The 21,867-nt window shown below is 36.3% G+C and overlaps 1 protein-coding gene across 2 annotated transcripts in view; it reads left to right on the plus strand.

Moving 5' to 3' along the window:
• SH3TC1 (SH3 domain and tetratricopeptide repeats 1) overlaps positions 1-18,414 on the plus strand; it is a 31,113-nt gene extending 12,699 nt beyond the window's left edge. For both annotated transcript variants that reach the window (XM_021395538.1, XM_021395539.1), the window contains 14 exons: positions 1,924-2,029; positions 3,006-3,149; positions 3,760-3,937; positions 4,385-4,458; positions 5,347-5,542; positions 6,357-6,484; positions 8,608-8,649; positions 10,051-11,742; positions 12,400-12,580; positions 14,378-14,528; positions 15,949-16,071; positions 16,359-16,509; positions 17,397-17,593; positions 17,817-18,414. In XM_021395538.1, the coding sequence (XP_021251213.1) occupies positions 1,924-2,029; positions 3,006-3,149; positions 3,760-3,937; positions 4,385-4,458; positions 5,347-5,542; positions 6,357-6,484; positions 8,608-8,649; positions 10,051-11,742; positions 12,400-12,580; positions 14,378-14,528; positions 15,949-16,071; positions 16,359-16,509; positions 17,397-17,593; positions 17,817-18,047 (3,594 nt within the window). In that variant the 3' untranslated portion in view covers positions 18,048-18,414. The remainder of the gene's footprint in view (positions 1-1,923; positions 2,030-3,005; positions 3,150-3,759; positions 3,938-4,384; positions 4,459-5,346; positions 5,543-6,356; positions 6,485-8,607; positions 8,650-10,050; positions 11,743-12,399; positions 12,581-14,377; positions 14,529-15,948; positions 16,072-16,358; positions 16,510-17,396; positions 17,594-17,816) is intronic.

Genomic DNA, 21,867 nt, shown 5'->3' on the forward strand with positions numbered 1-21,867 from the left:
GGAGAATAGTATAAATATTGGACTTCCTAATGCTAGGAGGCTGTTGGTTTAAACTGCACAGAAGAGGATTAGCCATTTTTTATTGCTGTCTTTGATTTGTTTTTATATAGAAACCCTGTAGTGTATAACCAATGAAATTTGCTAGAAATACAGTTTAAAGTCTCCTTTTTCCTCCCAGTGGTTGATACCATTTGACCTTTGGTGTTCTTTTTCCCTGTCCTAGACTCCATCCCTAGCAAGCCAACCACTGACATCTTAATTAGTTACTACTTTATGAATGCCCTGGATGTATGTGTTTCTACATGATTTTCCATGAACCCTCTGTCACAGGCCTGCTGATTTTCTGGCTGCGAAAACAAGTCTGTACCCCTGCTGCTCTGCTCCTGCTTTTGTTTAGGAGATGGAGGAAGGGAGAGGGGTAAGGAGGGGAAGGAAAAGAGTATAAAATAGACTAGAGTTGTGGCCATATTAGAAATAGACTTGGGAAAAGGACTTTAAAGGAAGTAAGATTTATAATGATAAGCTTCCTTAGAATGTTGTTTTGATATTCAGCAGTGCATAAAGCCCTTGAGGCTGAGATATTTTAGCACGTGTTGGCAATTTATTAATAGATTTCAGGCTCTCGTTAATATTTAATCTGGTGAAAGAGGGAGTATAAACAAGATCAAAGCAGTGATGAGATGTGCCTTTCAGAAGAGGCTTGAGGTGGACATTTATTTTCAAAAAGGAGTTACAATTTTAATCAGTTCATGTTGTGTGAATTACAAGTATACAGATTAATCAGAATTAATTTGGAGATCTTTTAAAATCTATAAAATCATTTAATTAATAAACAGTGGATCAAGCTCTGTTTTCTCATAGATTACAGAAAGTGTTTTTGAAAAATAATTTTTTAGTAGATTTAAAATTGGTTTCTGGATCACTCCATTTTTTATTAAAAGATGCACTTCAATTTTGTGATGTGCCATGATCAAAGGTACAGCATGAAAATGATACAGTAAAATGATACGGGTCAGCTGTGCATCTGGCTTATTTCTGAGATGCTGCTTCAGATACTTTAACCAAATTTGGAGAGTTCTTTCTATTTTCCTGAAAGATAATAACCAATATCATCAGAAAGTCCCATTTTTAAGCAGCTAATGTGCAGCTATTCTGCATATTATCAGTTTTTGTCTAGAATGTACATTCAAATGTATGTTTCTTGCACTTATTCGAATGTTGATATAGTTCTCACCTTTAACACCATCCTTATAAAATTCAACATTATAACAATTATCATTGCTCATCTTAGTTAAATTCACAACTTAATGCTTCCCTAGCATCATGAACTCTTACAGATGAGGAGGAAAGGATGTTAATGTATATTTTTTAAAATAATATTCAAATATATTTCATTAGTCTTAACACATGGGAAGAGTGAACTAGGGAATGACTGATCCATATCTACTGTAGTGCAGGACCAATACTACACATAGCAGGTTCAAAGATATATCAAAGGCAGCATATTTTCGTACGCGTACAGAACTCTGAGGCATCCTTCTACAGAAGGATGCTGCAGACCTTAAAAATCTAGCTTTTAGGCTGTGAAGCCTAAAAGTTAAGCTCAAGTGACTCAGAGATGTTTTTAAATGTCAATAACAACAACAAATCTCTTCTGCTATTTAATATTAATGCCCTTACTTCTGGCAAAAGCAATTCCTAAGTTGTGCATTGCTCTGGGCTAGGAGAGTATTCTTGGAAAGTAACACTGGATGCTTGCCTGGATTTCATGCTCCTTATAGAGAATATTGGCCACTGTACAGAGGCAGATCTGAACCAGAGAGGCCTTTAGTCTCAGTCAGTCCTAATTTCCCTGTGAATTAACCTGACTGAAAGTCTGGTAAAACCGTAATTAAAATGTTGTTTTTGATTATTTTTTTTCAGGAGCTCTCTGCAAGATTGCTCTCTATTCACAGTGATCAAGATCTAATAGTGGTGACATTTAAAACTTTTGAAGAAATATGGAAGTTTCTAACTTACCATTCATTGGGTAAAGCCAATATGCTTTTTTTATTCCTCTGCAGAGAGTTTCTGTTTGACTGGGAACCTACTGAAGAGTACTTTAAGATTCTTTAAAATATTAACTCCTAATAGTGGTAGATAATGTGCTTGAACTTGGTACTGGTGGGACGGCAGAGACATCCCCCACCTCCAATAGACGCTACCTTTGTCCCAGTGCCAGGTAACAGTTGTCATCTTCCAAACTGCAGTCGCTTTTCAATGACTGCTCACCCTTCCTATTCATTGTAACTTTATATTCAAACCACTGTTTCAAATCCTTTAAATAATTTACCAACTATAGCATGCTGATTATTATAACCATCCCATATGTTCCTGTAACTGGGATACAATTTTGAAAGCCTTAAGTGCTAAAACAAGGAGATCCAGTTTCCAAGATCAAGCGGTGTCTTGTGAATTACTTATGCAGCATCATCTCTGTCCCAAAGAAACTTCAGGAATCTGATACTGAGGCACAGTATCTGCTTAAATTGGCACAGATGACTCAGGCAACATGTTTGTGAAGAAGCTGTTTTTTTTTGAGATTATTTTCAATTACCTGTTCGTACAGGATGCTAAGCACCCCTTGCTCAAAGCTTGCAAGTGATTACCTCTGTCTAACCCCAAATCTTTCAAATATTGCTTAACTACAGGGAACCCTTGTAAGTGAGAATGTGGTCTGCTACTTTAGCAATATTAGACGCAATGAATTTCTGTACTGTTTAGAGGTAATGTGTGACAGCTAAGCACCCAAAGTAGCTATAATGCATGAGACTCGATGAATCAAATTTTGCCATTATTATGTAGTAACAACAGTTACATATTGTGGGTTAAGCAACAATAGAGTCATATGAATGCATATCCCAGTCTCTGTCTTTCTGAAAGATATTTTCTTGTATAATATAGTAATACTGAAAAAAAAAAAAAAAAAACAACCAAGCAAATTCAGTTATGTTATTTTCCCCTAGGTTTTGTAAATCATTGCATGGAGAACTTGTTCCTAGATCAATCTTTCTGGCTGTATTCTCATGAGGAGGAAGAAACAGGCATTGAAGTCTATATAAATGAAAAATCATTAAATTTAATGTACAGAAGTCTGCTAGTACAGGAAGGTAAGGAAGATTCTATGTGCTAAGGTTTATTTGAGAGAAACACCTTTCTTTAAAATCCAAAAAGCAAATCTTAAGACTTACTTTAATACTTATTGAAGTAGAAAATTAAATCTCTTTAATCTGTGTAATAGAACACAGAGAAAAAGGAACAAACACAGAAAGAATTCAGTAGAATCAAAGGTGGATTACTGAAAATCATGTACAACTGGTCCATGAATGGATGCCCAGAGGATTAGATAGGGATGTACATTCCAATTTGCTTGAAATTATTGTAGACCCTGTAGACATAAGAGATTACTGATAGTTGCCAGGCTCATGTGCTTTTCCTAAACAGCATCATTTAATGCTACTGTCAGGCAGAATGCTGGGCTAGATGGGTTGTCAGTCAATGCAATAGGAACAGTTCTTGTATCCTTTAGAGAATATGAATGCATATATCCAGGTAATTTGCTGCAAAATATGCAGCAAGAAGATTGTAGAGGATTCTGCACTTCAGAGTACTAGTTGTTACACCAAAACAGAAACTAGACACAAATCCAGGAAAATCTGTCAAATAATTGGAAAGAAAATACTTGTGAAATCTCATATCTCCAATCTGCTTTCTTTTTAGGGGCATTTTTTGTTTTATGTCCTGACAATCTGGTAAGAAAGATAACGGCTACAGATTGCAAAATAAACTCTTACTTTGAGACTGGGGCTTTTACTGCTGATGCAGCAGGTGGATCTGTGGATGGTGACACAACCATGCTGTCTGATGTTTCTCTGGAGCCCTTGATCCCTTTTCATCAGTAGGTACCTGACTCAACTATTTTATATATATTTGTTTCACGTGTGTGCACCTACTTTGTAGACAGAAATGTCTCTAAATGGCAGCTTGTTGTGGAACATCCATCTTCCATTAACAATGAGAACAAATGCTCTATTTTCTTCCATACCAAGTGACTGAAATTATTTCCAGACTGCAGTGCAGCATTTAAAGAAGAAGGTTTACAAACTTGTAAGTTCGATAGAGCCTTTTCTTCCCTGCATGTAAGAAACCTTAGTACTACTATCACTCAATGTTGTTGTTACTCAAAATATAGCTGTATCTGAAGTTTACAGAAGTGTTGAAATTGAAAGATACTGATTGGGAGAGGCAAATTTTTTTTTAAATGGATTTAAAGTATCATTGCTACTGTTGCAACTTCTAGTAAAATGTTTAATGCATTAACTACAATTTCTTTTTCTACTTTCAGATGGTTTCTTAAAGCATATTCTGATCCCATTGATGTTACATACAAAACTGAATCTAAATCCATCATGCAAGTTGGTAAGACATTCCAATAAGACATCAACATTTCAGAAAATTAACTTATTTTAGGCTTTCACGAGAACACTCTCTCAAGTGTTCAATATCTTTTTTCTTTGTATTAGGATGGGAAAACAGCTTTGAAATCGCATTGCAGTAAAATTAGTGAGGGCATAAATCTCTACGTATGACAGAAGAATTTTATAAATTATATGTCTAGATATGTCTAATTTGAGTTTAAACTCTGAAGGCTTATCTCTCCTTTTTTTTTTGTCCTCAATATTGTGTAAAGCAGACATGCAAAGTAGAAAAGAGTAATTAATTTGATGCCTCTGTAGATTTGAAGATAAGAATATACACTGATGTAAAAGTTTATTTTTTGTGGCTTTTTCACACATGTACTACTATATCTAATACCGCCAGAAAAATAAAACTCACGGAGGTGGGCTCAGGTTAGAGAGTAAATATGGATTATTTTCTACCATATATGTTGGTCTTAATACTGCATGGACTGGTATATAACTGCATTTTATCCAATATCGATTTTATAAGTTGGTTCAGATGCTTGTGCTTCCCTCAACAAGAGGGAAAAGGGACTTAAAGAAATTCCTACTGTCACTTCTTGACAGAATAGAGTACAATTTTGAAAAGATTTTAGACCTTGCTGTCAAATGGCTGGGAAGTGACCACTGCGGAGCTTTACGTCGTGCTATTCACAATTTTAATCGCTCAAACAAAATTTGTTATCTTTAGATGCTTTAAATCTTGCAGTGTTGCATGTGCATCTGGGGGGTTCCAGGAATGTCTTTTGCTAAATGCATTTCTCTGCTAAGTTGCTATTCTATTAAGTGCACTGTTAAACTACTGTATCTATTGCAAATATTATTTGTCTATCTCTTTATTACACAGCAACGGGATCCTGTCTAGCTGTGATGAATTATGAAAGTGCTGTGCCTGAAGAGATTAGTTTCCAGGAAGGGGACAAAATTGAGATCCTTGGCTATTTTATTGAATGCATGGAATGGTTTGTTGGAAGACATATCTTTACTGGCCACATAGGCTTTGTAAAGACAAGTCATGTTAAGCTGGATTTACCTAGAAATAAGTAAGTGACATAACTCGGAAACCAAAAGAGGCTTAGGAAGAGTACACCAACCTTTAAATTACTAGATGTTAAATTTAGGTGTTTTTGTTTGGTTTTGATGAAAATTGCCATAGTATGTATCAGCTGGAACAAATTCAATGGAATTGGAATATGAAATCTGCTTACATGTTGGGAACGTGAGTTTCTTACTGGGAAAGGGAGGTTGCTGTAGTTGCTTATATCGAGTTTAGTCTCTATTCCTCGGATCACAAAATCCAAGAGTTTTTACTATTTTAGAAGATTCTTTTTTTTTTTTTTTTCCGATTTCAAGATATATGTTAAAATATTAAATTTCTGTTTTTTCTAGTACCTTCACTATGGGCCTTACTTGTTTCAGGTGGCATTTCTTTTACAAATAATTGCTCATAATGCAGAAAGCAACCTGTAAAAATGTGTATTTCAGCATGCATTGGCTGCTCTTATTAAGATGCCAGGACTGCTTAAATGCTGGAATGAGGATTTCTCAGCTGTTGCTTGCAGTTCTGTTTGATATGTTGCTTTGAGATTGTTAGAAAATCAGTACTGTAATGTCCTTAAATATTTGTGCTCTTAATGAACTCGCTCATAAAATGCCAGACAAAATTTACTCTGATATGGTAGAAACTATTAGCTGCAAGCATAGATATAATTAGTTTTTGCTTAAGTGTGATGACCATTACCAATTTTGAACACAAAAGAAGATGAAAATGCTGCATTAGTATCTCCAACAACTTCAAACTTCAACACCACAGTGAGCTATTCAAGCTGCTTTCTAATTTGCTCCTTTCTTTGTTAGAGCAGGAGACCTGGATTTTCTTGGAGCAGAAGAGATATCTTTCTTTCCAAAAGAAAAAAATGTGGAAGAAATGATACATTTGTTGAAACAAACCTCTATAACAGATGTTTGCTCTGTGTATAGAATAGGTAAGTGTGAGTTTTACTCATTTTCACTGTAATACATATATGTGCAGTTCCTCTATCCCTGCCATAAGATACTTATTTTCTCTATTAATGAGATTCCAGCCATTTAGCTACTTTGAAGTATGCTGGCATTCTGTTTGATCATAGAGATGGCATTTAAATCATCTTTGCTACTTTCCTGCTGATGCATGACTTCCCTGCAGAGCATTTACAAATTCTCTTTTGTCCATTTTCAAGTGAATCAGACAGCAGGACTTTCAAATGCTGCTGTTGAACTGAACAGATCTTCAAGCATTCGTATGTCAGAGTGGTGCATTAGACAAGACAGCACATTCAGCTAAATATTGTCTGCTTTACATGCTTTACATTTTTCTTAGGAAAGGTGGCATAATATTGACAGCTAATACAAATGCACACCTCTTCATGTTTTATTTAACTATCAAAGACATAGCAAAAGGAATAACATATTGTTAGTTACATAATTTAGTTGAGGCAACTGGGATTTCCTCTTTACAGGGTTAATGTAAGTCAGTCTAATAGAGCTGTCTTGCAGAGCTGACCAGGAGCAGCAATTTCTTACCCCACCACAGTTCAGTCTGTGGGCATATGTATGCTTGCCAAATATCTTACAGGTTTATCTCCGTTAGTGCCATTCTAAGAACCCATTGGTCCCAATGTGAAAGGGGCCAGAGCTGAAGGTTTGACTCATGTGCACTGGCTGGATTTTGCAAGTCTGTGTGCATGCTGACAGTAACTCAGGCATGCCAGACCTCAGCTGCAAAACACAACTCATGTCAGTATGCAAAATGATCTTACATTGTACTTTTCTCTTTCAAAAGAAAAAACTTGGGAGAAAAATTTTATGCCTCTACTAGGTACTAAAACTATCTCTTGAGCTTAATGGAGGTTCCCTACATCTCTTCTCTTTCCTAATCCTTACAACAGCCAATTTCTCTTTGTATCTTCCCCAGCTAATAGCATCATGTATACCACTTTTTTTCTTTTAAACTGTTCAGTTGGTCAACATAACTTGATTTATTGAAAGCAAGCATTTTCTCTATTTGTTTTGTTGAGTGGTCTGAGTAAATATCTGGCAGGTTTTCTATTCCTTCAATCTCTATCAGTTAATGAGACACTCTTACTTACAATCCCTTCCTCAACTGGACAGTCAGAGCATTAAGTAACAATTACTATTATAAATATCCATGGCATTTATGCAGAAAACTCAGGAAAGCATTTAGAGAAAAGAGATGCAGAAGTAAACAGTCTACGAGAGGTGAGTCATGAAACCTAGTAAAATGGCTTTCTAACCTCTTAAATAGACCTAGTTCTGTGAGCCTGTGATTTTGCAGATATCCTTCATGCACTTAGTACCACTTACATTGCATCCAGTGTATGCAAGACACTGGATATAATCCTGTAAGGCAGTATGGAAATTGGAATATTTTGAGAAATATTTTCCACATAAAATAGTAATTCTGAAATGTTCTACGGATGTACTCTGCTAAACATTTAAATCTAGCTCAGTAGTGCTATAAACGGAATTGAAAGATGCACCCCTTAAAATAAAGGGTACATTTAGGCATGTTTCATCTGCATGTTGAAATGGTCACAAAGGCCTGTCACCATTATCTATACAAATTACCCTAAATATTTTTTTTTTCTTTGGGAGTGGTTGTAAAATTTGTTTCAGCAATATTTAAGTACTTTTTGTACCTGGGAGGTACAAAAATTCCCTGGAGGAAATGACTGTATCTATGTTGACCCTTTGTAAATAGGCAGCATATGCATTCAGGTTTAATGCAGCAGCGATGTATTCCACATGCAGAACAATTTGACTTGACAGTTTTATTTTAATGCTATATGTAGAAATCTCCCCAACATGCTCTGTAATGTTAGTTGTGTGGCAATGATAACCATGCAGAAAGTAGTGAATTTTATCTATGGGAGGGCGAGTCCATAGTATGTTAGCTTTGGGTCAGACTTAGGAAGTTTATCTTTTTTAAATTTACAGGACATACTCGATTTTTACACCATAAGGAACTGAGAAGACTTATTTTAGGATATTTAAAGCTGAAAAAGAACCAAGATATCATAACTTGCATGGCTTTTTTTCTTTCTTACAGACCACTTAGAAGAACAAGAATTTCAGAAAACACGTGAATGTGGTAATAAATATGCATAAGATTTCAATGTGGAATTAATGCTACTTCTAATTTTTCACTATCTTTGCCAGCTTTTCTCTTTCTAATATCTTTTCACATTCTGACTTATTCTCTCATTGCTTCTCCACCTTTTCACTAGTTTTTGCTGTAAGATGTTTTGGGCTTTTACAAATATTAGATGCCTTTCTATCCAATTGATCTTGCTATCCAATTGTAAACTGTATGACTTGTTTTCACTGCTATGACCACCCTCCACTTCATTGTTTAAGAAAACAAAACACTTTTTTATGAGACAGCTGGAAAAGGTATAAATTAAATTCCAGCAGATCTTCAGTTTGCTAGAAAACATCCCATAAATATATTCCCCAAAGGAGATACTTCGAGAATGCAGAATTATTTCCAACTGGCATTTAGCTGCTAGGCTGTTACTATCATTGCATTTTTCTAAATGGCAATTTTTGTATTTGATTCCAGTGAACAGTTCCAGAAATGGAGTTCTAAGGACAGCTCTCTAAATCTGTACCTTCAGTAAGCTACTGTCGTTGTTCAGCTGTTAGGTTTACACTACGATCACAACCTGATGACAGTGGGGAAACTGAAAAATGATGTTCTTTTGTTTTTGTTTTTGTTTTTTTTTTTTTTGTATTTGGAAGATATCAGCAATCACATTACAGTAGAATTTAGATCAGTGACCACATTGATAAACACAAAAGTTGTAATTCCAGGCAGACAATCTGCACCAGCAAAGCAGCACCTGCTTCAGACTTCAACAATACGATGAGCTCAATTTTCACCATCTCTGGCTAATCTGCCATAGTTTCCTAGCAAAATTTAGGCATAATTTTACTCACATGCTCACACTTAGTGTTCCTTGAGAGCTTAAATCCATTCCAAATTCATGCTGAGACCTTGGGTCATTTATCCAACCTCCAATTCAGACCTTGGGCATTTCCAGATTCTGGTGGCATACCATCTAGTCTGAATTGCAGTTCTCTGGCAGATCTTTCTCTCTCTCATAAATAGTCAGAGGAAACAGAGGATATAGACCAAAAGTGTATACTTTAAGTATACACTCAAATACAAAGAAGTTTGGATCAGTTTAATAGAATAGAACAGATTTTGGTGATGGGGCACAAGTGAAACAAGCAATACTGATCAGCAGCCTGCTTACATGTGGCAGATTCCTTTTATCCTCACTCCTCCATTTTCCATACTTGTTCCTCTCTTGACCCATCTTATTTCTTTTTCTCTACCTTTCATTTGTCATCTTAACATACTGCTTTCATAACAGCTAGCATTTTCATAACAATGTCTTCTACTGATAGATAGTCCTGTTGGTCTAAGAAGACTTTTGTGTGTATATACACATTAAATAGTGATTTGTGATTTATTTTTTAATTTCAGAAATTACATGTCCACATTCTAACATGGTAACCACTAGCAAGAAGAATGGCAAGATAGAAGAATTTGTGAAGAAGTTCAAGAATTTAGAAGTCACCCAGGCAGAAGGGCCTGCTATGGAAAGAAAGGATTCTGCCAGCTCTTCAAATAAGGAAATCTTTCCTTCACCTGAAGGACCTTCCTTCTACATATATCAAGATGATGGTCAAGATTCTGATGTCTTTGAGTCATTATTACTCTTCTTAAATAGCAAAGATTATGAGAGTGATTTCAAAAACCTCTATGATTTCTCTTATGCATTCATTAATAGCATGTTTTATGGCTTTTCAGAGGAAGATGAACTGCTCAGTTTTTTTAGTTTAGCAAGGGAATTAGCAAAGAAATCAGGTATGTCATGGGCACTAGCAAGGCTCTGCTTTCTCTTAGGCAAGCTGAGTGTTAAAAAAGTGAAGTTTTCCCAAGCTCGGGTTTATTTTGAGGAAGCGTTGGGAGCAGTAACTGGAGGATTTAGTGATTTGTACTTTGTAATTGCTCTTTACACAAATCTAACAGTCATCTACTTGACACAGAAGAACAAAGAAAAATGTTCTCATGTTTTTGACAAGGCTACATCTCTTCTCATGGGAATTCCCAACCACATTTGCAGTGCTGACCTGGAGTCAGATATTCTAAAGTATGCTCTGAAGAGGACGATTTTGAGCCAGAACAAACATGCAGAGGCTAGGGCATGCTTTCTCCTAGCAAAACACTACACTGCACGCAAACAACATGAAGAGGCACTTCCCTTCCTAGAAAGGCTGCAACAGTTGCTTAATGACTTGGGTTTACGGAACAACTTATCTAAAAATTGTTATTTCAAACTAGCAGAGTCCTACAATGAGAAGTGTCTGCCACACATTGTGTTAAGCTGTATAAAAGTCTCCTCTTCCCAGAACTCAAGTACTTTAATGGATTCCCTGAAAAGGATTGATTTAGTCATCAAAAATGCTCCCAAACTCTATGGTTTGAGAAAACTTAGACAAGTACTTCCATCCCAAATTGCACCTTACCTCACACAAGCACTTTCCTCTGCATTTACAAATGAGCAGCAAGGACTATACAGCACCATCTATCTTAGTTTAGCAAAACTGTACAGCCACCACAAACAGTATGGAAAAGCCATCGTTTACATGATGAAAGCCCTGGACTCTGATACTTCTGCTAAGCCAGAGGAAACTATTAACTACTTGGTTTCACTTGCTTGGTTATACATTCTTTACAGGCAATATGATGTGGCAGCAACCATTTTAAATGCTGTTGTAGACTCCTCATGGAGCAATCCTCAACAGTTAGGTGTTGCTTATAACATGCTTGCTATTGCTTTGAAAAGAACAAACAATACCAAGAAAGCTGCTGAAAGCTGCTACAAAGCTCTGCGTCTTTCTGAAGAAGCCAATATGACTCATAACCAAGCTATATCCCTGGCTAATTTTGGGGTGCTCTGTCTGCATTCAGCAGCCAGTAAGCTGGCAGAGCATTATTACATCAAAGCAGTGAAGCTATTTGCCAAGCTGCCAAGTATGGACTGTGGTCAAGAGTTTATCCAAACCCTCCTTCAGTTGGGATGTTACTATGTTAGTAGAACTCAAAGAGAAAAAGGAAGATTTTATTATGAATGGGCGTTTTTAGTTGCAATGGAGATAAGTCATCTGGAAAGTAAGTGCTGGGCTTTTTTGGGGGAGTGTTTGTTATAGGGTATATTACATTTTTTCCTTAAATGATATTTTATTTTCTGTTGTTTAACAGCTATCAAAGTGATTGGAATGTTTTCCTATTCTATAACTGGGAAGAAATAAATGCATGTTTATTTGCTCTTTTGGTACTTCTTAGGTTTGTCAGAAATCATGAGATGGAGAAAATTTAAGTGTTAAGAAACAACTAAATAGTAAAAAAAAAAAGTTTAGATAGCTATAGTTTATAACAAAAGTTTGTAACAGTTATATCATTGGTAGTACAAAAAGAACAAGATTCAAGTTTAAATATATGAAAACAATGGGTAATCTGAATTATTTTTGCATAAAGTAGTTATATTTAGAAGAACCATGCTATATTTGTTTTTGCTACCATGATGTAGGCAGCCTAAACATTAATGATAAAAGTTTTATTTTATTCTGGAGATAAAGTAACTTCTAGCTTTTGTTAATTTTGATGAGGCTGTAGAAGTTGCTGGTGGAATCTTCTTGTCATTGCTTATATTTTTATTCATTGACTGTGCTGAAAGTGTGAAACAGTAGGAATGAATTATTTTTAAAATAACTTGACTTTCATTTTAAAATTGGGATTCATAGTAGTATTTTGTTTCTATTCCCCTAGGTCAACTTCAAGCAATTAAACTGCTGTGTCAGTTCTACAGTACAGTCATTCCAAATGAGGCTCAGTGTGTCATCTACAATGAATATCAACTATCGTTAGCTAGAAAGATGTCCAATAAAGTTCTGGAGGGACAAATTTTGGAAACCATTAGTCAGCTCTATTTGTCTTTAGGAACAGAAAGGTAAGACATGCTGAATATCTTTGCTTTTATCCTTATTTGAACTGTTCTGTCATGGTAAAGGATCTCAATTTTTGCAGCAGTAGAATATGACCAATATTTTTCACTTTGCTTTGCCAACACACTTCACTACAGTTGAAGGCTCCTATTCTAGTGGAGGTTCTTCTTCTTCTTCTTTTTTTTTTTTTAAGTAACTATCATCTCTTAAAGGAGCCAAGATATTCAGCAGGGATTAACACCACTTTAAAAGACAAATTATTTTTAAAATTTAAGGAGGTGATTGAAAAAATTTATATGCTGTGCAACTCTTGATGGCTGTAACATCCCTAGGGTTATTGCAGTTGGGTAACCTGTTTGTGTTCACGTGATAATTTTTCTACTGGAAACTGAATGGCATATTCCAAGTATGTGAGATGTCAGGTTGTCTCTATGTGGATGTTTGTCTTTGAGGAAACATTTTTCAAAATATCTGTAAACAGAAAGCCTATGTGCAGAACTAGACAGCATCTGTCTACAGAAATTTCTACCTTGCTCTTGTTCTTGTTATACCAATTTTTTTTCCTTATCATTAAAGAATAAAACAGATTGCACAGGTCTACAGTAACAAACAGGTACTATGGAAATGCAATGGTTTATTAAAAAAATTTTTTTTTTAAGATTGTGTCTTCTCTTACTATATCTCAGAGACATTTTTTAGTCAGATATTTTCAGGTATACCTCATTAGGGGTAGGAGAAATAATTGTCACTTGTGGAGAGAGAGTAGATGCTTATTTTAGCCTTAAGTAGTTGAAGTTCAGACCTCTAATTTTTTAAATAGACATCCAAATTATTCTCCTTCATTAACTGCTGTTGAATGATACAGTTGGTTAAAAATAAATAAATAAATACTTCAGAAAGGCTGAATACAAAGGAGTTGGTTAAGATTTCAAACTAGCTGAAACATATAAAAGGTTTAAAATAGGTAGAGAGTCTACTGCTTTATGTGCAACTAGTACACGGAATTTACACACCCTAGGACCTTGTTCCCAAAGACCATTGGTTGTGTGGCATGAGAACACTACTGAATAATAGCAGGTATTCAATATGACATTAGACACAGCCTGACCTGTTCCACCTTCCGTTCTGGGTTATGGATTAATCTATGCTTCCATCTGCTGTAAAAGCAACTGTGCCCTTTATGGTACATTTTAAAATGTTTATCTTGATCTCGGAGAAAAATGCATTGGATCAAGGTGATGGGAGTCTATCGCAAGATGGATAGAGAAGGATTTAATAAATAAATCTGGGGCTCAGCCAATCTGACAGGTCTTTCCAACAAAAACTGTGAGCACTTCTAAGAATGCTGTGCCCTTACAGCTAAAGAAAACTGTACTGCCCATTGTTCTTGTAATTTGTGTGCTTCACGCCATATCCCACCTAAAAATTTTGTGCAAGTGTGGATTAGTCTGAACTGTGCTCAAGTAAGAGCCTAGGTGATATTTAGAAAAAATATAAATATTTCAGACATTATTTCTTTCTAAGGCTTGTAAGGAAAAGCAGAAACCATAGAAGTGTTTAAGATGAAGATTTTTTTTTCCACACTTAATGTGATAACAATCTAGCAGAAAATAGACTGAACAAAAGAAAGAGGAAAAAGACTGAGATGCAAGTTGCTAACAGAATATAGTTGAGAAATTATGATTGTGCACTGCATAGAGGAAACATTGCTTTACATGAACATAAAGATTTCTAATTATGAAGACAAACCTTCTTGATTCTGAAGAGTCACCCTCTGATGAATAGTTTTTCCTTCATTTCAGGGCTTACAGATCAGCTCTTGAATATACCAAAAGAAGCCTTGGAATATTTATAGATCTCCAGAAAAAAGAGAAAGAGGCATATGCTTGGCTACGAGCAGGAAAGATATATTACATTCTAAGGCAGAATGAGCTTGTGGATCTCTATATTCAGGTATGTTGACACAGTAATGCACATGTCATCGACATGCTGCAGGTGGCGTGGTAAGAGTGTGTGTAATTCTAACATTCCCAGAGATTTAACCAACTGACTTTCTGAACACAGTACCAGCATTTATGTAATAAGCTTAACAGAAGAAAGTCTGAGTGTTTTCCTGTGGTGTTCCATTTTCATCTGTTGCTTGACTCCATGAAGATTCTGAGCAGTGAACCTTACTGCCTGTTTCAATGCAAATTCTGTGTTCTGTGCAACTTCTCATCTTATTACATCATTGTCTACTAGGTCTGCTACAGCATAGCAAGCAAATTGTATATGCCTGCCACGTGCTAGTAGATACAGATAGTAACCATTGCAGTGTGCAGGCTGGGGGACCAGATCAGCAGGAAAACTGCTTCCACTTCTATTGCTGTGCTAGCAGACTGAAAGATGGCCTGAAGTGGTGATCTAGCCCTTGTGACTGCTGAAATGGAATCATCCAGTGTCTGCCCAAGCCACACTGCAGCATACGTCTGAGTCTTACAATTGTCTGTATTGCTTCCAGCCAACCATGTAGGTATTTCGGGAATTACTTCCTGCTTTTGTAAAGGGGTTAAAAATACTTCTCTGCTGTAAGGGAGAGTGCTGCCTTGTAGTACAAGATGTATGTAGAATTTACATAGTAAGATCTGAGTCTTGGCTGGTCTATGAGTGGTAACAAAAATATGATCATAAAATAAAAATAAACTGAGACCCACTGTTAAGATGCACAGCTTCCAAAAATGTGATACAATAGTTCTTAGGGTGTCTGAAGCCAAAATAAGCTGAAAAGGATCGCTGCCATTGAGCTGAAGTAGGGAGCTGGGCTTAGATTAATGTAACACAATTTGAAAATGAGAAATCACAAAGCCAAAGCAAGAGTCATCATGCTTTGTGTTTAAGTCCCCTTTCCCATCAATATCAGTAACTGAGTGTCCTGGCAACACTCATTTGCTTTGGAGCAGATGCATGCTTCCTCCCCCAAAATCCTTCATGGTGTATACAGAACAGCAGGATAGTGGAGCTGCATGTATTTAAAATATACACAGGCTTTTAAATCTGTTCTATTAGCTATACCTAACTTGTAATGATAATTTATTCCTATGATAAACTTGATCTCAATTAATTTTCACATTTTGCAACAATTAAGAACACTACTGGTGTTCTGGTGTAGTTTTTGTTTTGTTTGTTTGTGCGTGTGTGTGCTGACCAAGCTAACAGGAGACTGGTATGGTCTCCCTGTCTCCATGTCCCTGACATGGTGTCAGCAGGTATAGCTTTTCCTACATTTTAACACCAGTGTCTTTAACAAGATCATCTTTTCAACTGCTAGTATTTATATACATTTATTTTAAACAAAGAAGTAACCAGAACTTTTTTTTCCTCATTCCATCTTCAGGTTGCTCAAGATGCTGCTCTATACACAGGAGATCCAAACTTAGCAATGGAATTGTTTGAAGCTGCTGGAGACATATTTTTTAATGGTAAATGGGAAAAGGAGAAAGCAGTGCCTTTCTACAGGGTTTGTGCAGTTTTTTTTTCCTCCACTGATAGTTACATGCCTTTCCCCTTTGTAGCATGTGTTCTAGAAGTCCCGAACCTCTTAGCAAATGCTATAACTTATTGAGACTGACTTTACGCCCTGGTGCCGATAGATTTCACCTGTTTCAAACCCTTCTTTTGGATTTAAGATGCAGAATATTTGAAAAGCAAAACAAAACCAGAAGTTGCTTGATGTTCCATCAATGGAAGTTTGTCAGTGCACATCTTGTGGTTCTGCAATACCGAAACTGTTCTTATGCATTTCAGGACAGGGCTCTTCCCCTTGCTGTTGAGACTGGCAACAAAAACACTGAACTCAGGTTATACAATAAACTGGTGGAGCTGCTGGTGAATCTAAAGGTTTATGAGGAAAGTTTGGAATATGCAAAAGCATCTCTTATGCTCAGTGTAAATTTAGGTAAGACCAATTTCAGTTACAGCTAGATATTAAAATTATCTTCAATTTAAGGTGGCATTTAAAGAAATGTTTTCTTCCTATAAATTCCATCTGATTTACTGCCAGGATTTCATACTACAATCCTTGATATTTTTGTCTCTGTTCAAAAATAAACTTATCGCTGCCTCTTCAAACTCTAAGATCATACAGAAAATCTTTGGTACAGCACAGAATTAAGCCTGGGATTCCAACTCCAAATTGAATGTGCCTTCTGACAGCCAAGCTATAATACTCATGAATGTTGTGTCAAGAGGCTTTTAACTGTCATGTGCTCTTTTCAGATTTGCTAGTAGACTTGCTAGTTGAACGCACCTAGTAAAAAGTAATTAAAAACAACAGGGCTTGTTTCCGAAGTGATATCCTTTGAAGTTTTGAGAACTGTTCAACTCATTAAGAATGGTCTAATTCCTCTGTACCTGCACAGACTTGTCATTTTGATCAGTCTGACAACCAGATTTCATCACATAATTTCTGATAGAAAGTTTTTACTGAAAAGGATAAGGGAGTTTCTAATCCCATTATCTACTACATTTTCAAGACAATCTACTTATCTTTTTGTAAATATGCACGTTACCTGTATTTCTATACATGTAAGGTATGTATGCAGTTATTTCTTAAGAAAATCCCAGTGCTGATGAAATACAACAGTTTGAAATTCAGAAACCTTGTGGGATTTTTATTTAAAAGAAAGGGTAGCTTTAGAGCATGCATCTATAGGGGTAAATTAGTTATATTTAATAAAATACTATGTAGATATAAAACAAAATAAAATACCATAGACATTTCCTAGTTTGAGAGAATTTGACCTCTTTGTCTCTTTGGTTTTATCCCAATTCTTATCTCATTAGGAAATCAGCTTAATGAACGAATAGCTTACCATCGGCTGGCTGCCATCCATCATCATTTGGGTCACTGTGAACTAGCTGAACACTTTTATTTAAAGGCTTTGTCCCTCTGTTCCTCTCCTCTGGAGTTTGAGGAGGAAACTCTGTACTACGTCAAGGTGTACTTGAACTTAGGAGATATTATATTCTACGATCTTAAGGTAAAAAATACTAAAAACTGCTGTGGAAAATCATTACATGCAGGAATGTTTTTTCACATCATTTTACTAAATCATTGTTACAAATTTAGAATGTAAATAATAAGGTGAGAGAACTTACTGAAGTTCAACAACTATATTTTTCTGGTGCATTGCAAACTGAGCTTGGATGTCCTCTTACACAGCTGTACTACAGGGAATGCTATCTTTGTTTCTTTTATTTCAGGATCCCTTTGATGCAGCGGGCTACTATCAATTGGCACTCGCTGCTGCCATGGACTTGGGCAATAAGAAAGCTCAACTGAAGATTTACACAAGACTTGCAATAATCTACCACAACTTCCTTGTGGATCGGGAAATGTCTCTCTTCTTCTATCAAAAGGCAAGAACCTTTGCAACAGAGCTGAATGTTAGAAGAATAAATCTAGCTCCTGATCAGCGTTATAAGAGTTTATAAGAATCTTTGAAAACTATAATCTTACTACAGAAGTAGCTACAGAAACACTGCACTAGCTGGAGCACGCAGAATGTGTTGTCTCATACTGCACAGGCTGTGAGTGGGATCTTAGCATCCCAGAATAAATTACCTGTTTTCCTGACAGTGTGCTACATTTCATTGTCTCTGAGATATACAGTCTTGTACTTGTTATGTGAGGCTCAGCCTGTAAACTACAAAAACAAAACAAAAAAAAAACACCTTTATTCTTTTTCACTATTAGTAAAGAAAAACATATCTGTTTTTGTCTAGTTGCATATTGGAAAATGATAAATATATATATGCAATGAAAAGTATTTAATAAAGCATTGTAGAGAAAAAACATTCAGCACTGACTTTCTTTGCATGACCTTGTTCATATATGGCCTCACTATGGAATCTGCTTGTGTAAATACTTCTGTGTCATCAAGTAAACTAGATAAGATATTTCAGAATTGGTTTGATCAAGTTCCTCAGCCATCGTCCCTCACTTCCCAACAAAGTCATCTACTGCAGTATCTAATTATCTCAGAATTCCTGGAAATAATAATTGGAGTCCAGAAATGAAGACTGTAGCATTATATATATGTAAATTGTAATTCTGTGGATTTCAGCGGACATATGAAGGCTCTCCTTCTGTTTTCAAAGACATTTTTTAATTGACCTTTTTCAGAGCTGTCAGTATTGTCTGGAATGACTTAATACCACATTTTCTACCACATACCATTACATTATAGTCAGAAAAATGTACTCCTTTGCATTAATTGCAAAAATATTGCATTGTTAATTTTGGAAGTAGTTCTAAATCTTTGTGCCTCAAAACATTTTCATATCAAAGCTATAGTAGAAATGACATAGTAGATTATGTTGCACATATTGAATACGCATGTCTAAGAAAAGAAGTCTGATAAAGTTATGCATTCTGAGAAACACTGAAATCGTACCTCTCTGTTCTGTATAACAACTTTATACAGAAACAGCTTACTGTACTTTTAAGAGACTTTACAAAGAATAGAAGTTTCTTTGGAAGATGTGCACATAGTCTCAGAAATCAGCTGGAAGTTGTTGGCTACATATTTTATGTTTTATGTCAAACCTGGGGAAAGTGAAAAGTGCAAGAAAAAAAAGATATTTAAACAATTCATGTTCTGGACTGTGTAGATGTATATTCTCATTGCCTTGGTTCTTTGCCCAGGAATCTTTCTTTTACTAAAACGTCATTCACAGCAGAATGAACACTTTTCATTTATGCATTCAGATATCTGACATTTGTCATCTTCCCAACCTTGTGAATTTTTTATTAGTTTGTTGACTTCTTCCACTAAAGAAATACGGTATGCTTAACTGTATAAAGATAGACTGGCACTTAGGATACTTTCTAGAGAGGTGGGAAGAGTATCTTCTTCCTGAGCGCTATAAGCACTAGTAATATAACAGGCAGTTGGCACCATTAAGGATAAATGCCAAATACCTACATGAGAAAATCTGACTTCTTAGGTAGACAAGAAAAATCTGTAGATGTATTTTTTAGCTCAAAGGTCTAGAAAGTGAAGTGCAGCTTCAGCTCTAGCTGTTTGGATTTAAGCTCTGCATATTTGGTAGCTCCAGAAGGCTCCTTGCACATTAAGCTTATTTCTGGTTTTCTATTCCAACACTGTAAAGAGAACTTACATGTGCCTGTGTTTTCAGTTTAACACAGAGGATTAGATGCTAAAAATTATGAATGTGATAATCCATTGTTTGTAAATATCTGGCACTCATGAAATATTTCTCAGCATTTTGATTTTAAAAAAGAAAAATGCTTTAAATTGGAGAGCGAATAAGACCCTTAATTGATTACAGGATTGTGTGCTGCTGAAAGCAATTCTGCACACAGTTTTCCTGAATACACAGACTTGAACTAAGTGTTAAAGTTGAAAGTTTTAATATGCAGGTAGCTTGGGAATTGGTGGCATGCTGTCCCAATAAGTATGGGGAAATTAATGTTCTCTTCCTTTCCCGGGCCTGAAAATTCAACAAGTCAATCAAGTCTTGTATTTTCTCTGTAGAGCTGGGAAAACTGTGGATATTGCTCTCCATTAATTAGCTTGTTTCTTAGTGCTTGGCAGTCTCTCTGGTTCCGATTACTGTTATCACAGGCAGTCTCTTTGTATTCTGGGAAGGGAAGCTGCGCTTCCTAATCCACAGTTTTATTCTTCTGATAAGGCTTGCCTTCTCTCTAGCATTGCTACTTCATATTCTTGCCTTGATTCCACAGAATATTTGCTTTCATGGCAATACAGTCCTTTATTCCTAACTCACCCTTTAAAATCGAATGGTGTTGTGCAGTGTATAGCATGTGGTTTCATGGGCACTGCCTTCAAGTCAAGTGAACAGCATGTAAAATGTAATCAGCTTTTTAAAAAGCAGCACCTGAATGGTCTCTCCTTACTCTGATGACATACAAATGCTGAGTTTTCCTACTCAGTGTGGTTAAAGTGGGTCATAGGCATAGAATTTCAAAGAACTGTATTTCTTTTAGATGTCTAAATGGCATTTAGGTTTTCAAAAGTTGCCTCAAAACCTGTTGGATTTTTCCCCAGAAAACACAATGCTATTCGGCAGTAAGAAATGTGATGCACTTGAACAGCAAAGTTGGAATTCACACATTCTGTGAAGAACTGAATCTGGGCTAAAGGATATTACTACTAAATTTTGTTCCCTTTCCCCTTCTGTCAGAAAGCCATACTGCCTCTTGCTTCAGAGAATGGTCAGCACCTTGCAATGCAGAATGCTACAAGTGGATGAGATGAATCTCACCTGGCATGCTTGCTGGTGCAAGTCTAGAGAATGTCTCCAATAATCAGACTTCCGCTCTGTTTTCTCATAGCTGTTTTGTAAATGATCAATTTTTGGCTAGGTGACCAGCAGAACATTATTCGAGTTCAATGAAGCATGAAGTTGGAACAGCATGGAGTCTGGATGTCTCCTTAATAAGGGTATAAAAAGCATATCTCTGCAGAGTCTGCTTGTTAAAAAAGACAGCGAGGAACAGGATGTTTGGATGAAATATAAAAAAAGACACAGGAAGTAGATGTAGATTCAATGGGCTTATACTTAGCACAAGTCATATAGCCACTGAATAGAAAAAAGTTTTCATATTCATTTAATGAGCCAAAACAGCCCTGCTGAGATGTTAGAAGCTCTGCAGGCCCTGGAACAGGTATTTCTGCCTGAATTGAAAAAAGAACAAGCTTCGGCTTATGGGAAGGCATGGGCTGGTGAGCAGCTGCATACCTAGAACCCTGTCAAATACCAAGCCATACACTAGTGTTTCCTCATCCATGAAGGATACATGTTTCCAGTGTCTTTCCTGCATTTTAAAAATGGAATTAGGAAGGAAGATTAGAGAGAAGGGAGTAGCAGTGTTTTCCATTTGTCCTTGATACTACTGTCATTGTATGGAATCCTCAACTACTGGAAAAGTATCTCCTCTATCTCTCCTTGCATCCCTCAGCCTGGAGAAGCTCACATTTCTGAAGAGGAAAATATAGAGCATCCTCATCAGTAGATTGGTTCCATCTCTCCTGGTTAGATAAAATGGTATGCCAAATCATGAGTACTCTCTGGGGGTGCCTTCAAAGGGAGAACAACCCTGTTCTCTCTGGGCTAAGGAATTCACCTGGGAGTAAAAGAAGGTTGATCTCCCTTACCTGTTCTCTGAAAGACTTGTATTAAACACTGCTGTATAAAATACAGCCTCTGGATTAGAAACTGGCTCATAGGTTTCCTGGATATCAGGTGTTCAGTCATCTCTGTATTT

This window comes from Numida meleagris, chromosome 4 (genome assembly GCF_002078875.1).
Source record: "Numida meleagris isolate 19003 breed g44 Domestic line chromosome 4, NumMel1.0, whole genome shotgun sequence".
NCBI classification, from domain to species: Eukaryota; Metazoa; Chordata; class Aves; order Galliformes; family Numididae; genus Numida; species Numida meleagris.